Here is a 15,355-nt window from a genome sequence, read left to right as displayed (position 1 = left end):
AAAATCCGATGCTTTACCGGATTTTTTAAATCTTTTATAACATCTCGATTTTACGTTCTTCAAGTTACATAACTCACGTGAGAACCAAGCAGGTCTATCAGACCATCCTAGAGTCACACGCGGGACACAAACATCAAAGAACGACTCAAGAGTTTTATAGAAGACAGAAATGGCCGAGTCCATATCCGTGCAAGTATACAGATATGTCCAATCATTAGTTAACAAAAGTTTTTTAAGTTTAGTAAAGTTTGTCTTTCGAAAACATCGGGTTGGAGGCATCGAGTTATTATGTTGAGACATAACACGAAAAGGAAGGTCAATGGTTATATCCAAAGTTGGATGAAAGTTGTCTTCGGGGATAACTAAGGGATCAGTCCTGGAAATATCGCTGTTGGAAGAATCCAACACAAATACCAGATCTAGTGATCTGTTACGACTATTCCGGACAGGATTTATTTGAGTTAGGGACAACTCAAGCAGACCATCTATGAAACAATGTGACAAGGAGGGCAACAGTAATAAAGAATCAAATGAGAGGGTCCAGGCAATCTCAGGTAAATTAAAATCTCCCAGAACAACGAGCAAGTCTTTGTCAGAGAGATATGAGGATATAAGTTGAATAGCTTCCAAATGGTGAGTGTATACTGCCAAGTCGGACTGTGGTGGAATATACGAACAAGTAATATAGGCAGAAAAAGAATTAAACGAAATTTTAACACAAACAAATTCAATCTCCTGATTGGAGGACTGGACAATTTGAGACGAGAACGCCGAGTCAACAGCGATCAAAACGCCACCACCATTACGGATAGTCCGATCATGTCTATATATTAAATATTTTGAGGGGAAAATTGAAGCATCAGCAATATCAGGCTTCAGCCAAGTCTCAGTAAAGGCAAGAATATGAAAGTCAAAGGCTATACTATCTACATAGAGTCTAGACAGTTTAGACTTTAGTCCCCGTACGTTCTGATAGGCCAGAGTTAGGGACGAAATTAGGAGGAGTTTGCGTTGATCCAGACGGACGGACGGACATGGCTCGTCTCGTCGTGCTGATCAAGAATATATATACTTTATATGGTCGGAAATGCTTCCTTCTATTCTTCTGACTAAAATTAATATACCCTTTTTGCAATTAGGCGGCAAAGATTTACAAAGCAGTTCTTCGTTGAGTTAAATCGAAAATCCAATAACTTAAAATTGTATGATTTAATTGAAGTCAATTATAAATATTGAAATAAAGTAAATGAGCTTCAATTTTATAAATATTAAGTTTTCATTAATGTCGAATCATTCAGCGACATCTTAAAGCGATGAATCTTGATACAAATTTTGTACATTTTTAAAATTTTCCGCCTTTAAATCGGAATATTATCGGAATAAATGTCACTTGAGTATTTCGATTACTCTTAAATTAAGTCTACTGAATATTTAAAAAAAAAAAACAATCAAGGAGGCCTTGCTTCGGCAGTTCGCTTTATTTTTCTCTACATCGGAGAGAGAGAGACTTTTCATTTCAGTTTAGTCTGAATCTTATCAACATCAACACTAGTTTTTCTGGAACAAAAAATAAACAAAAAATAATAATTTTTACACATTAGTATTAAAACATTGCTCTACACAACTGTAAACACAAAATTTATAAACTTGAAAAACTTTGCAAACACAAAATAACCGACTCTTGTGCATAAAACGTGAAACAACTTAACTCGACTTAAAGCAGTCAACTCGTGCATAACTTCCATTAGTTTGGCTTCATCCTCTTCATTGACCACTTTGGAGCGATTTGTAGATTTGCCTTCATCATCATCAGATGGAACCTTGTGGCGATACTGCTGATCCAGGAATAGTCGTGATCCTACCAATATTATCTGATGATGATAGTTCTTCATACAAATATAAGCAAATAAATACATTTGCTTAGTTCTTCATACAAATATAAGCAAATAAATACATTTGCTTATATTTGTATGAGGAACTTTCATCATCAGATAATATTGTTAGGATCACGACTATTCCTGGATCAGCAGTATCGCCACAAGGTTTGGAAATCTTCTTTTCCGGTGGAGTGGAAGTTCATAGCCCAAGCGTTGTCCTGTGATTCCTTCTGGGCGTTGGTGGATTGATCACTGCATCGTCTATGGATTTAATCAAACTAGTTCAACCGTGTTGCTGGCCGAATGCAATGATACATTAATGGAATCGGTTTTCTATGACTTCTTCCATAGTTTGTGCAATCTGACCTCATTGAGGTCTTTTGTTTGTCCTCATTGATTATCTCCTGACGTTCAACTTGTGCCAAACTGGTGGCGCCCCAAGCGTTTCTCCAACTATGGTGTTTCGTTAAGGTGCATTGTAGCAGTGGGGTTACTGGTCTTCGAGATGGTCATTTTGATGGACAATTGTGTCGATGTCTGCTTGGCATTGCGATTCAACTGACGATCGCGTAGTGGAGCGTGTTTGCTTTCAACCGAGGCATCAAAGTTGACCCCAGCAGATGATTCAGTCAGGAGGAACTTGTAAAACCAACGAGCACATTGTTAATGGTCCGGAGGAGTACCTTTTTAGAGCAAGTCAACGGGAATGTCCTGCACACGTGCGATGAAAACTCATCTGGAGTATCCTAGAATTCTGTATATGATCATAATTTGTGGTTGTTGTAAAGAAATCACTTTCTTCATATGGATGACATCTAACTTGAGGATATGAAGGAGCTTGACACTAAGTGTTTTGATTTCTTAAATAAAAGAATTGAAACGCTAAGCAACCAGGTGGAATACTTTCATTACTTGAGGTTTAGGGGGTGTTCGGAATGAACCGCATAGGCAGTTCAGGCAGATAATTTAGGTTCATCGACGTTCTGAGAATACCTGGCACCTGAAAGACAATCTTCCGTAATCGCTGTATACTGAGCAGAAACAAAAGATGACATAGGACCAATAATTAGTTTTTTTTTTTTTTTTTTTTTGCGGTGTGATCCCTTTTTCTGCGATCTGTCCAAAAGTGGACGATCAGCAGAATACTATGGTAGTCGGTATATTAACAAGGTTATACGTAAACAAAAGGAACATCTAACATTTCATTGCAGCAAAAAATTGGGATCATTCAAAGGTTTCAAAACAAGTCCCTAAGAGCTATTTCCGATGCTAATATCCTGACGCCAAATGCTGAAATCCACCGTCCGTTGGGAATGCCATGGGTAACGGACGAAGGCCCACCTGGACCTGCAGGACAACAGCTCAACCACCAGGCGCCTTAGAAGACTCCACGTTCTCGACCTGCCTCACGGACTGGACTAATCCACAGCACTTTCCAATAATTAGTGAAGAGAATTCTAAATTGTGCGTTTTCTTCATCATTTTGAGGTACTTTCGGGTCACACTGGATAGTTCCGGAGTAAAACCCGATTGTTTAAACCTTCAATGCGACTTGTCTTTTAAAATCTAATTTGGGTAATAGAAAGCATGAACTTGATGGGAATCCCATATCGAGTCGTTGCCAATTTCTCAACAAAAGTCATGTTAGCCGTCACACCGTGCGTATACGTTATTCTAGACTAAATGAGGGGAGGCAACAAACGAAAGCCTTGATTGTAAATCCACCACCAAGTAAATTGATGAATTCAAACATGTCTCTTATGAATTGCTAAGAGCAGCGCCCTCAGTTGTCAAGCTTTCGCATTGGGAAAAGCTTTTTTCACAGCTAAAATGTACGACACTCAGTTGGGTAATCGACTTATCGGTTTATTTAAACAAATAACGTTATAAGCTAGTTATTTGCTTTAACTTCGACCCATTAACCCAATTGCTACAATGCAACCACAATCCGATTCACTAACTAAATTTAATTCCGCTCAACTTATTTCGAAAACTAATCCATATACATATATACATATATATAGCTACACGCAAGCATAATCCAATAAGTAAACCCGAATAGTCACCCAAGTAAATTTGGGGGATTGGGGGTGGGAATTAGGGGATGGCGCCTGGTCTCAATCATCCAACTAGTGCAACGACATTTGATTGTTTTATTGCCTCAGCCAATTCTATGTGAACTAAACTCGGTGGGTGGTTGTGCGATATGATAATACTTGTGTTCAGATAGGTATTAAAAATATGTTTCTCTTTGTTTTACATACCCGCAAACGACAGGGATGGATTAGGTAGTGAATGAGGTTTTAAATAACTTGCTGGCGATCACTTTGATAATATTGGAAATAAGGCAATCGAAAGATCGGAACGAAGATAATAAATAGACACTACTGATTCCATCTTTTTCTTTAAGACAGATTAAAATTATGTTAAATTTTACTACAGACATGAAGCTGCAAACGACTTGACTTGACTTTGAAATTTTAAAAATCTATTCGAATTATTAAGTGCTGGGAACTAAAGGCGTAGCCAGGATTCAAATTAGAAGGCGATTTTCCTATAACACACTTTTATCAGTACCAAATCAATCAATCAGTATCAAAGTCACAGGGTGAAAGAGGGTTAAAATTGCAAAAAAGTAGAGTCAATTTGGAACTTTAGTTTTTGTAAATTTCAAATAAGGAACTTCCACTTTCTGAATGTTAGGAACTATAAAATTATTATTTCTTGAGCATCACTTCAAAAACCTTCAATCATAGCTGCGAAGTATCAGAAGAATCTGTTCTCTTAGAACAAAATTAATATGTTATTCCTTTTTAAGCTCAAACATCGTGTTTATCTGAAATGGCTTCACAAAATCAGATAAACAAAACAATGAAAATTATGCCAAGTTTGCTTAAAACTCTGTGGTAAACATTTAAGAATACAACAACTTCATTATATCAAATAGCCAACGTTGAGAATGAAGTATAAGCAATTTAACACCCTAAACCCCATGGATCATTAGAAAAAGTATTTCAAAAGAAGAATTATCGCCTTCCAGATTCTAAGATTGGGAACTAGAATCAGCTTAAAATTTCAATTCAATAAATGAAGACCGGGTTTTCAGTTTGCGGTAAATAAAATGCCCTATCCCTTTAAACCTTCTTATCCGCTCCTGTAAAGATTTGTTGTACTAACAAGGTATGTACATATGCGTTTGGGCTAATCAATACGATTAGCCAAGTTGATAAGAATGATTATTTATCAGTTTCAGAATATTTCAATTACAATTTGTTTATGTTGTGAACTAGAAAGTTTAACCCACTTCCTTTCTAATGAAATCAGTTGTAGTTAAATTTCAATGACAGAAAACTAAATCGCAAATTAGTCCCCACATCCCTCAAACCAACCCACCACCCACCCACACACACACATTTGAAGATTGTCTCAAGCCAGGCAGCCGGCTGCATTGCACTTGACTGACATTCATCATATTCCTCTCACTAATCATCATCTTCTTCATCATCGTCATCATCATGATGAGTATCATCGGGTGTAAAAAAAAACAAACACACATAATATATATATAAAACGACGTAGCCTCCAGTTGGCCGTAGAATCGGCCTCGCCGCTTAGTCGTAATCGAGCTTTGGCGAGTAACGGTCCTATCCAACGGCTGTTTCATTTCATTTCATTCCGTTTAAGTTGATTTTTCTTGGCGCCCGTTTTGGTTTTTTGAGTTCTTCCTGTGATAAGTCCCCAAGTCCCCGTCCAAACACACGCGTGCCCAAGTAGCATGTCCTTAGCCTTATACAATTTCCTTTTGCAAATTTATTTAGTGATTGTTTAACAAAAAATATCAACAACAACAAAAAGCAAAAAGAAAGAACAAAGTGAGTGTAACAATGTGCCTCAAAAAAGAGAACCTACCATCGTCTAGTATATACTTATAGACATATATGTATATGTTCCTTCATTTAATCGCTAGTAGACTTTTCCAGATTACGATTACACTGGCAATTATGAAATATAAATTATTATAAATTCAACTTGATTGGTTTTATTGGTTAATCGGCCTAGACGGGACCAGTAAAAAGCTTATAAACAATCTACCCACCTACTTAAATCGTTTAAATTGGCATTTTCGCAGTGAATTCGGGAATGCAAACAATGAAAAACACCTGTTGAATAAACAGTAACCAAGTTATTTGCGCTGTCTATATTTAGTTTTTGGTTGCCATTTCTTAAGAATTTTGACTTAAGCAAAACATATATTTGCCCCACGACCTCCCATGCAGCTTTCAACTACTTCAGCAGCTTTCAATTACTAATTGCATTTGCGTGCCAAATTCAATTCACTTTTCACACGATGCGGCAGTTCTTTATTTTGTTTAGATTGACTTCACATTTCATTATATTTAACGTAATTGAAGCCCCCCAAGTTACACATTTACATCGTTTGTAGATTATATTTTTAGTTTACACATATCAAATGGCAAACTGATAACTCATTAGAATCAATCAATCTCTTCCTCTAACCAGACAATTGCGTTTTCTCTATTTTCGATTACTCTTCCTATGGTTGTATGTATGTATCTGGGTCTTGAGTTCCGAGTTTTGTAAACTTGCTATTTCTGCGGTTCACTCCCAATGTCAATTTATAAGTCTTGTGGTTTGTTTGGAAATTTGAGCAGGTGTTATAACAGTCGGAAACCAAAAAAATAGAGATTGCAACCTTTTCATTGTTTACTTTATCAGAAACGATCAAACGTAAATGGTAACTCAATTGAGATTAGACAAATGTTTTTATTTTTTTGGCAGCACTTAACAAATTCTGAAAGTTTGTTCAGATACTATAAGCCTTATTGATAGGACAACTCGAAATTTCTTAGAGTGTCGCAGATTGAGATTCAATTTTAACATCCAGATTTGGATATGACTCTTTAAATAACTGTACAGATTAATTACTTTACTTAAAGATATGTTATTCGACTCTAGATCAGAACATTTTTCCCATACATTATTTTGATAGCATCTCTATCTTTTAAAATTAAGCAAAACTAATGAATTTGTAAGTTTTTCTATTGATATGGATGTTTCGCAATCTCAAGGTTTAGCTTAAGGATTAAATAGTGTCATATGGGAAAGATATTTAAACTCTTCCTTTAGGCTTTTATTACTATTTTATTATATTTTTATCATTTCAAGAGGGTCATATTTCATTTTCTGCAGTTTCCAAGAAAATATTCCCTGAATTACAATCTGATAATCTAGTGAAGATATGTGATTTTTTGATTTAACTAAAGTCTATGCTCTTTTGTATTACTTGATAGGCACATTTCATCTTAGTTTCAAGTATAATCCTTAAAATTTCAAGGATTAATGAAACAGACCAAACAACCTCAAGAATTTCATATAAAAACCCAAAATTTCGATTGGCCCCAAAACAAATACGGGGACAAAATTGAACATTTTTGGTAAGCAGTTTATCTTAGATTACCTAGATCTACAACTTCTTCAAAGAATTCACATGTCTAACTATAATATTAAAGATTTTGGAGAGACTGGGCTAAACTATTGACCGAATATTTTAGTGCGGGGCTTTTTGTTCAAATGCATCAGTAAAAACGTCGAAAACTGACATGACAATAATTACGGATCATCATCTAAATATAATATCCAATAAATAACTGAAACAATTTCTTCATTAAATTTCTTGGAAGACGAGAAAATCAAATTCAATCAAAGAGGCTAACCAACTGACCACCACTGTACGTAAAGGTTTTGATTCATAGAACCTTTTCTAAGCCAATAAAAATGTCAATATCAAAAAAAAATTATTTTCTTTCCTTGAAATACATAGTACAAAAACTATTTCAACTACTATTTTTTGAAATCATATGTATGTATATCTACATAAAAAGGTCTTCTAACCATAACAACAATTTGAAGATTAGGCAAATAGTTCCCCAATATCACTTACTTTAGCAAAATAGAACTTAGTGGAAACTCTTCAATTTATGAACAATTGATTAAGTATTAAAGGTTTTTAAATAAATCTTTAATGAAGACAGTTTAAATCAGTACATCATTGGAAAATTACTAATGTATATTTTTTATGCCATAAGGTGTCAAATGGAGTATTGAATTGAAAAGATTCATAGGCACTAGGACTTCGATTTGTAGTCCCTAAATCGAGCTTTATTCAAGATTATAAGCAACTCAAGATTTTCCAAAGAATTTTTTTAAAAATTCTTCAAATTCTTGACTTTTATAGCAAAAACTTTATACGGAATGAGGTATTTTTTCTAAGCACTTATTTTTAATCACACTCGAGTATTCACTCGTATACATTAGCTGAGAATAAATTTGAATAGTTAATCACATTCGAGTGTTCACCCACAGTGTCTATTTAAATGCCTACCTCAATATTAATGCCCTCAGTTCTAGCTTACACTTTGCCAGTGACTTTGGAAGCGATGTATTGAAAACTTGGTTATTTGAACACATTATTTGTATACTTCAGACAGAGACTTCAAGGCTTTGGCCATATAACTCAAACAATATGCAAAGAAAGAAAGTTCAGCTTTGGGTTCAATGCTTTCTTACCCGAAAAATTTGCATCGAAAATATATGATACAGTGTATCGTTCGTGTGTCATTCGAGGGGCAGGCAGATTGGAATCGTTAAAGTCAAAAGATGTGTGTGAGATGCTTAATTTAATAATGACAATATGAAAGACCAAAAAAAAAAGGAACGAGCAGAAAACTTAATTGAAAGCAATTATATAGTGAGTGTTGCTCTTGATTTCAATTAAACCTTGGGGAAGAACTTTAAAAATAGTTTAAGTTCGCCTGCTCTATTATACTTCAATAATCTTTCATAAAAATATGAACAGAATATGTCACGAAAAAAGAGAAAACGCCGACAAATTTGAAAAATTCACATAATCATATCAATTTACCTCCCATTCTGACATGCCACATATATATGTATTTTTATTTATATATATAGATTTGTATTCGTGTACAATAAAACGTAGAGTGTCAAAGACCCAGTCCATAGCTCACCGAGGGGTCAATTGATAGACTCAATTATGATGATATATCAGAGAGAGAGGAAGAGAGAGAAAGAAAATTACCAGAACGAGGAATATTACAAATGGGCACATATATATTTGGTATATATACTACAAATTGGAAGGGCCAAAGTTATTGTGTCTTTTTTTAACATGTGTACTTATTTCAAAGTTCAAAAACCTGTTATCGCCCCAGGAGAAAGAATTATATATTCAAGTAAATCGCGTCGATATCGTCATTGTCTGATTTGTAATTCAAATCCCAAAATTGGATTGAAATATGAAAAACACTTGCTTCAATTAAAAAGCCGGTGCGTCAGGCAACGTTCGGAAATTATCTCCACTGATATGACTTTTATATATACTTTTTGTCTATATTCCTATATATAGGTATATATGTATGTATGTAGTCTGTTTGTCTGGACTGAGTTTACATGAGTGTGAAATGTAATTGAAAGTCACGTTTTTCTCTTTCAATTGATTCAATTCAATTGAAATAAAAATACATATACTAGGTAAAATTATTTTTAGTATACGTATATAAATTATGGTAATTTGTGTATAATTATTCTGGTAAACATTTCGTGCGACTAAAACGATTGAAAATATCGATAAAATTAAATAATTGTTCACACTTAAAAATGAAATAGAAAACGTAATTTCTGAAATATTATTTCATGGGCGTTTTGTACCTTGCTTCCATAGAGTGAAATGGTATATAAGAGGCGTCAAAATGTATGTAACTGGCAGATGGAAGCTTTTCCGACTAAATAAAGTATATATATTCCTGATCGGCATCAACTGCCGAGTCTCTCCCTTCCATATGAACACCTGGATCTCATAGACTTCAACAGCTCAAGCCATCCGATTAAGTACAGTCGGGGCTCGATTATCCGTGATGTTCGGAAGCAGAAGCAGGACGGATAATCTATTTATTGAATAACAATTTTGATTATACAGTTTTCTACTGAAAACATGAGGCAAAAAAAGTTTACGGATAATAGAGGTAATCACGTTTAATCGAAGCAAACAATGTGGAAACATTTCAAACAAAAAACAATAGACTGATCTTTGGCCATCACGGTTAATTGGAACACGAATAATCGAAGCTCGACTGTACTTATACGTGTTTGAATTCGTTCCTTCCATCTTAAATTTAACTTAAATCGTACCAGAAATAGGCCAATTTGATACGTTTTCCACCAGGTTGCCCATAAGAGAGAAATTGGCCAGTGGCGGCGCCAAAGTACACGAAGTCTTGTCCGAGTTAGCTAGATATTATATCCTTGAAAATTACTTACTTAAAAGGACTTGTTGCAATGCATTCTTTAATCTTTTACATATTGGTATAACCTATTTTAATAACAACTCTTTAAAAACAAATGACTTATAAGAATAGATTAAATCGAGGTGTTTATCGGGGTTTTAAACCATTCCGACATTTTTGAGGTCATTAAAAAGTGTTTTAAGTTCAATAGATCTCCTATAGTAATTGGGGGGGTGCTGATCACGGTCCTGTACTTAGTTATTCCTCTGTTACAAATCATAATATCTTACACTTTGGATATGGTTTCATAATGAGTGAAATTTGAATCAAAAAGTATGCTATAGGGATTTTAAGAATTGTCTGCTTTTTAATTTTAAAGAATTGTGGCAATCTGCTGCGTCTAACAAATTGCTCATTAGTTATATGTGCTAATTTTCTTACATAGAATATTCTAAAATCTGTTAAAAAAGTTGAATTATTTTGTTTAAAGTTTTTATAGAATACTTTTGGGTGCCCATTTTCCAACCTCAGATCTCCAGATTTCACAAAATCTAGACGTGATGGCCAAAAAACAAGTATGCAGTCAGAATCAGCGTACCCAAATTACTTAAGAACACCTCTCAAGTTATCGTCAGCGAAAATCATGTCGACCAGTGTTATTATGTAATTTATATCTATATATATTGACGATTTGTCCATCAATCTTTATCCAACTATATAGATCTTCTGATCAAGCGAGGCATTACATAAAACAAAAGAAATTTGTTAGGTGAATCACTTTAAAAACGAATTTAGAAAAATTTCTGCAGCCTTTATAGGCAGTCCAATTAGCATTTATTAAAAATATCCTTGGTTTGAATATCAAAATAATTGAAAACATAAAATTTGTATGCCATGAATGTGTTCACTTTTATTATTCTTTCTAAAAATATAAGACTTCCAAACCGATGTATTGAAAAACATAAAGAACTAAGCGTTTTAATCATCCTCAAATAAATTTATAATATTCCTAGAACCAACTACAATCAACCAGTTGAATCAACTGATGCAGTTTGTTCCTTACACTTATTAACTTGCCCTCGGCTAAAAGACTTTTGGCCAGCATGATTCTAGAATATTTAGATAGCAATTAATTCAGTTCCGTTCGAGCATCGAGCTGAATTGAATCAAATATAATTATCTGACTTAAAATGTAAAGTTTCAAAATAAACACCCAAAATAGTTTCGGAATTTCAGTGCTCCAACGACAAAAAGTGTCCTAAAATAAATTTTCTACTTTCTATTTTTGCATATATTCAAATTAGTTCAGGTTCCCGATAATCTGTCTTAAAATATATTTAAATTGGTTCAGTTTTTCTATCGATTCGATTTAGTTATTTGTCAAGAGAGCTAAGAAGTGAGTGTAGAATAGTTTTTTAAAATAATATATGATTAGGATTTTAAACTATGTTGAGGTTTCTGTTTTACTAAAAGATGTGATATTTAGTTTTCATATTCAGGTTTGGATTATGTGAATTTGCAACAAGTGAAGTTGAAATCAATTTTGGCGACTGGAAAACTCTTATTTATTATTTTGTTAGTCGATTTTCGCTTTTGTTTAAACTTTTAATAAACTGCTATTGAAAGAAACAACAAAATTTCCATTTGTATCTAAAATTTGGTAGACATTAAGATGGCATTTTGCTTGATAAACTCCTGTTTCTATATTTATAATGTTAGTCATCTGTTTATACTATGTAACTAAAATGGCTTCGCTTCCGTTTCTTTCGTTTGGTTTGGCTTAATCTGCACATGGCTAATAATAGTTTATTTTTTGTCCATTTAGTTCCAGACATATTACCATTGGAGGCGTCGACCCCACAGCCATGCCCACACAAAACACCGCCATGTGGGGCCAACAAAAAAGTCATCGAAAATTAATTATCGGCATATTTGGCTTTTGCCTGGGACTGTTCGGCATATTGTGTGGCATGTTCTGGGAGGATTTATTCAATTGCATCATGCATAAGGTTAGTGTTTTGGGTCCAAATCAAGGGTCAAGAGCAAGTGCTAGTGATGGATGGTTAAATCAGAGCCAGCTGCACATTTGATTGATGTGGGGAGACTCTCAGAAGAAACCGCCTTCAATTGCTCGGTTGCAATGCCACAGAGAGTTCGGGGCGAATTAGTTAAGCTTTTGTTCAATTAATTGAAATTGATTTTCATTTTTGTAAAGGAAATGACTTTGTCACCCAACACACGTGTCTATGAGAATTGGAAGACTCCGCCGCTGGAACTTAATTTAGATATATATCTCTATAATTGGACAAATCCCGAGGATTTTGGTAATCTCTCTACAAAGCCCATACTGGAGCAAGTTGGTCCATATCGTTTCAGTGAGAAACCGGATAAAGTCGACATCAATTGGCATCCCGACAATAGCTCTGTGAGTTATAGGAAAAGAAGTTTCTACTACTTCGATGCGGAGGGTAGCAATGGCAGTCTAGATGATGAGATTATAACCCTAAATGCTGTGGCATTGGTAGGTGACTCCATTCGGTTCCATTTATCAGCCTCTATTGATTACCTTTCCTCCTTTCTTATAGTCTGCTGCTGCCACAGCCAAGAGATGGAATAGTGTAAAACGAGGCATGGTCGATGTCGGCCTAAAGCTCTACGATCAGCAAATGTCGGTACGCAAGTCGGTGGATGAGCTCCTCTTCACGGGCTATAATGACATAATGATTGATATGGCCATTGCCATGCCAGTTTTTGGCGATGATGTTAAAGTTCCTTTCGACAAATTTGGTTGGTTCTATACCCGAAATGGCAGTGCCGATCTCACGGGCACATTTAATGTCTTTACGGGAGCCGATGATATCGATAAACTGGGCCAAATGCATACCTGGAATTTCAATGAACACACCGGCTTCTTTGACTCCTATTGTGGGATGACAAATGGCTCAGCGGGTGAATTTCAACCATCCCAATTGCAGCCAGGGGGCAGTGTGGGTCTCTTTACCCCCGATATGTGTCGCACTATTCCGTTGGATTACACAGAAACAATGGAAATAGAAGGACTGAAGGGATTCAAGTACGCAGGTGGACCACGTTCGGTAGATAATGGTGAGGCTGAATAGTTAAATTCTTCTAAAGTATAAATATATTTTCTTTGTTATTACCTAGGCACCCTATATCCGGAGAATCTTTGTTTTTGCGGTGGCGAATGTGTGCCCTCGGGTGTCATGAATATAAGTTCCTGTCGTTTTGGATCGCCCGTCTTTATGTCCTATCCACATTTTTATAATGGCGATCAATTCTATGTGGATCAAGTTGAAGGCTTGGATCCCACAAAGGAGAATCATGAGTTTTATATGGTCCTGGAACCGCGTACAGGCATTGCCTTGGAGGTGGCAGCTCGTTTCCAGGTCAACATGTTGGTTGAACCCATCGAGGGAATCGCATTGTACACAGATATCCCAAGAATATTCTTTCCTCTTATATGGTTTGAGCAGAAAGTAAGAATCACTCCCGAATTGGCTGATCAATTGAAGGTTCTGCCCATTGTTCTGCTGGCAGGACAAATCTTTGCTGGAACTTGTCTGGCAGTTGGCCTGCTCCTACTCTGCTGGACGCCAGTGGCAGAGCTTTTGAACTGGTGTCAACGACGATCTGATCGTTATGATCTCAAGACCCAGCACAAGGGCAATGGTCAGGAGTACAAGAGTCGCAGTTCCAGTGCCGATGATCTTAAATCTAAGGCCTCGACTTTGGTATGTGAGCAGGGTCCAGACAGTTCCCCACTACTCGAAGACAGACGCAAGGAAAAGCCATCGATCCAGCCCATGTCCAAATCGCAGACTGGAGAAAGTGTTGCCACCGCCTCTACAGGAATCAGTGATGAGAGTAAACAAAATTAATCTAAACGATGCAAAGAATGCTTTGATAATTTGCCAGCTTAGCTACTAAGCCGTCCTAGTATAGTCTCTTATTAGTTCTTAGTTTAGTTATAGAGTATTACTACTCCCAATTACATACTCCAGTGCCTATGCCAAAGATTAATGAGGCAAAGATCTGATATACACAATCCAATAATGAACACTTTGCATAGTCTTAATGAATACTCCTTAAATGTATTTTGGAATTTTTGTGAATGTTTTCCTCTTTTGATAAATGTGTATTTGTTAATAACTCTAACCAAAAAGCCAGACAAATCGAATTAAATATATATTTTATATATATACCATATATGAAAGCACTTTAATTTCTTATTTGAACAACATTTTGTTTATCTTCCATGAATATCGTAAGTAAGATATATAATTTGATTCCTTTAAGGAAACCCTGTGGAAGACAATAAAAACTTTGGACTTCTAACTATAAACGTGATTTCTTAAGAAATAGTTGAGTTTTTAATTTGAGTATAACAATCTGACAAAATTCTAGTTCAGCTTCTAACAAAAGTATTAAAATTACATTTTTCTTCTTGAAAACTTGTAAAGACGCTTTCCATTTAGTTCTTTCATTAGGTAAGGCAATATCGAAAAAGCAATCACAATCGGAATCAAGATTTGTTAACCCTGACTTTAAGTGATATTTTGATAGCTCTCTCGAGATCATTTTTAAAGTTATACAATGTAATAAACTTTTTAAAGAACGAACTCAAAGTTTTGTTTAGTCTGTTTTCGCAATAGATTTCAGTTACATTTCCGCCTTCAAGGATTGATAGGCAAAAAAAACTATCTAATTTTTATCAGATTTTAATGAAAAATATGTCATTCGACGGGAAATTCAATTCACTTTCTTTCGTAGTTCAAGGAAAAAGGTACTTTAGTATGAATTGGTGTCGTAAAATAGACTCGCCCAAAGGACCAAAAATTTCCATACAAAATTTAGATTTTCAATTGGCTCCAAATCGAAATTCAATCATTATACCCTTGCAAAAAGGGTATATTAATTTTGGTCAGAAGTGTGCAACGCATAGAACGAAGCATCTCCGACCATACAAAGTATATATATTCTTGATCAGCACGACGAGACGAGTTCAACTAGCCATGTCCGTCCGTCCGTCCGTCCGTCCGTCCGTCCGTCCGTCCGTCCGTCCGTCCGTCCGTCCGTCCGTCCGTCTGGATCAACGCAAACTCCTCCTAGACCGTAAGAGCTACAGAGCTGAAA

General features: G+C 35.5%; 1 protein-coding gene and 1 long non-coding RNA gene across 2 annotated transcripts; both read left to right on the top strand.

Annotated features, from left to right (window-relative positions):
* The first annotated feature begins 1,476 nt into the window (after nt 1-1,476).
* On the top strand, nt 1,477-2,763 carry LOC137572424 (uncharacterized). The gene is made up of 2 exons (XR_011031652.1): nt 1,477-1,788; nt 2,005-2,763. It is a non-coding gene; the product is annotated as an uncharacterized lncRNA (long non-coding RNA).
* A 2,735-nt stretch (nt 2,764-5,498) lies between these two features.
* On the top strand, nt 5,499-14,435 carry santa-maria (scavenger receptor acting in neural tissue and majority of rhodopsin is absent). The gene is made up of 5 exons (XM_068284114.1): nt 5,499-5,749; nt 12,027-12,210; nt 12,417-12,722; nt 12,787-13,306; nt 13,367-14,435. Exons 2-5 carry the CDS (start codon nt 12,067-12,069, stop codon nt 14,098-14,100), a joined length of 1,704 nt encoding a protein of 567 aa, XP_068140215.1. The 5' UTR covers nt 5,499-5,749; nt 12,027-12,066; the 3' UTR covers nt 14,101-14,435.
* Nucleotides 14,436-15,355: the final 920 nt, after the last annotated feature.

The sequence above is a fragment of the Drosophila tropicalis genome, unplaced genomic scaffold (genome assembly GCF_018151085.1).
Source record: "Drosophila tropicalis isolate 14030-0801.00 unplaced genomic scaffold, ASM1815108v1 contig_302, whole genome shotgun sequence".
Lineage (NCBI taxonomy): Eukaryota > Metazoa > Arthropoda > Insecta > Diptera > Drosophilidae > Drosophila > Drosophila tropicalis.
The sequence above is the reverse complement of the archived record's forward strand: the minus strand, read 5'-3'. Positions and strand labels throughout refer to the sequence as shown.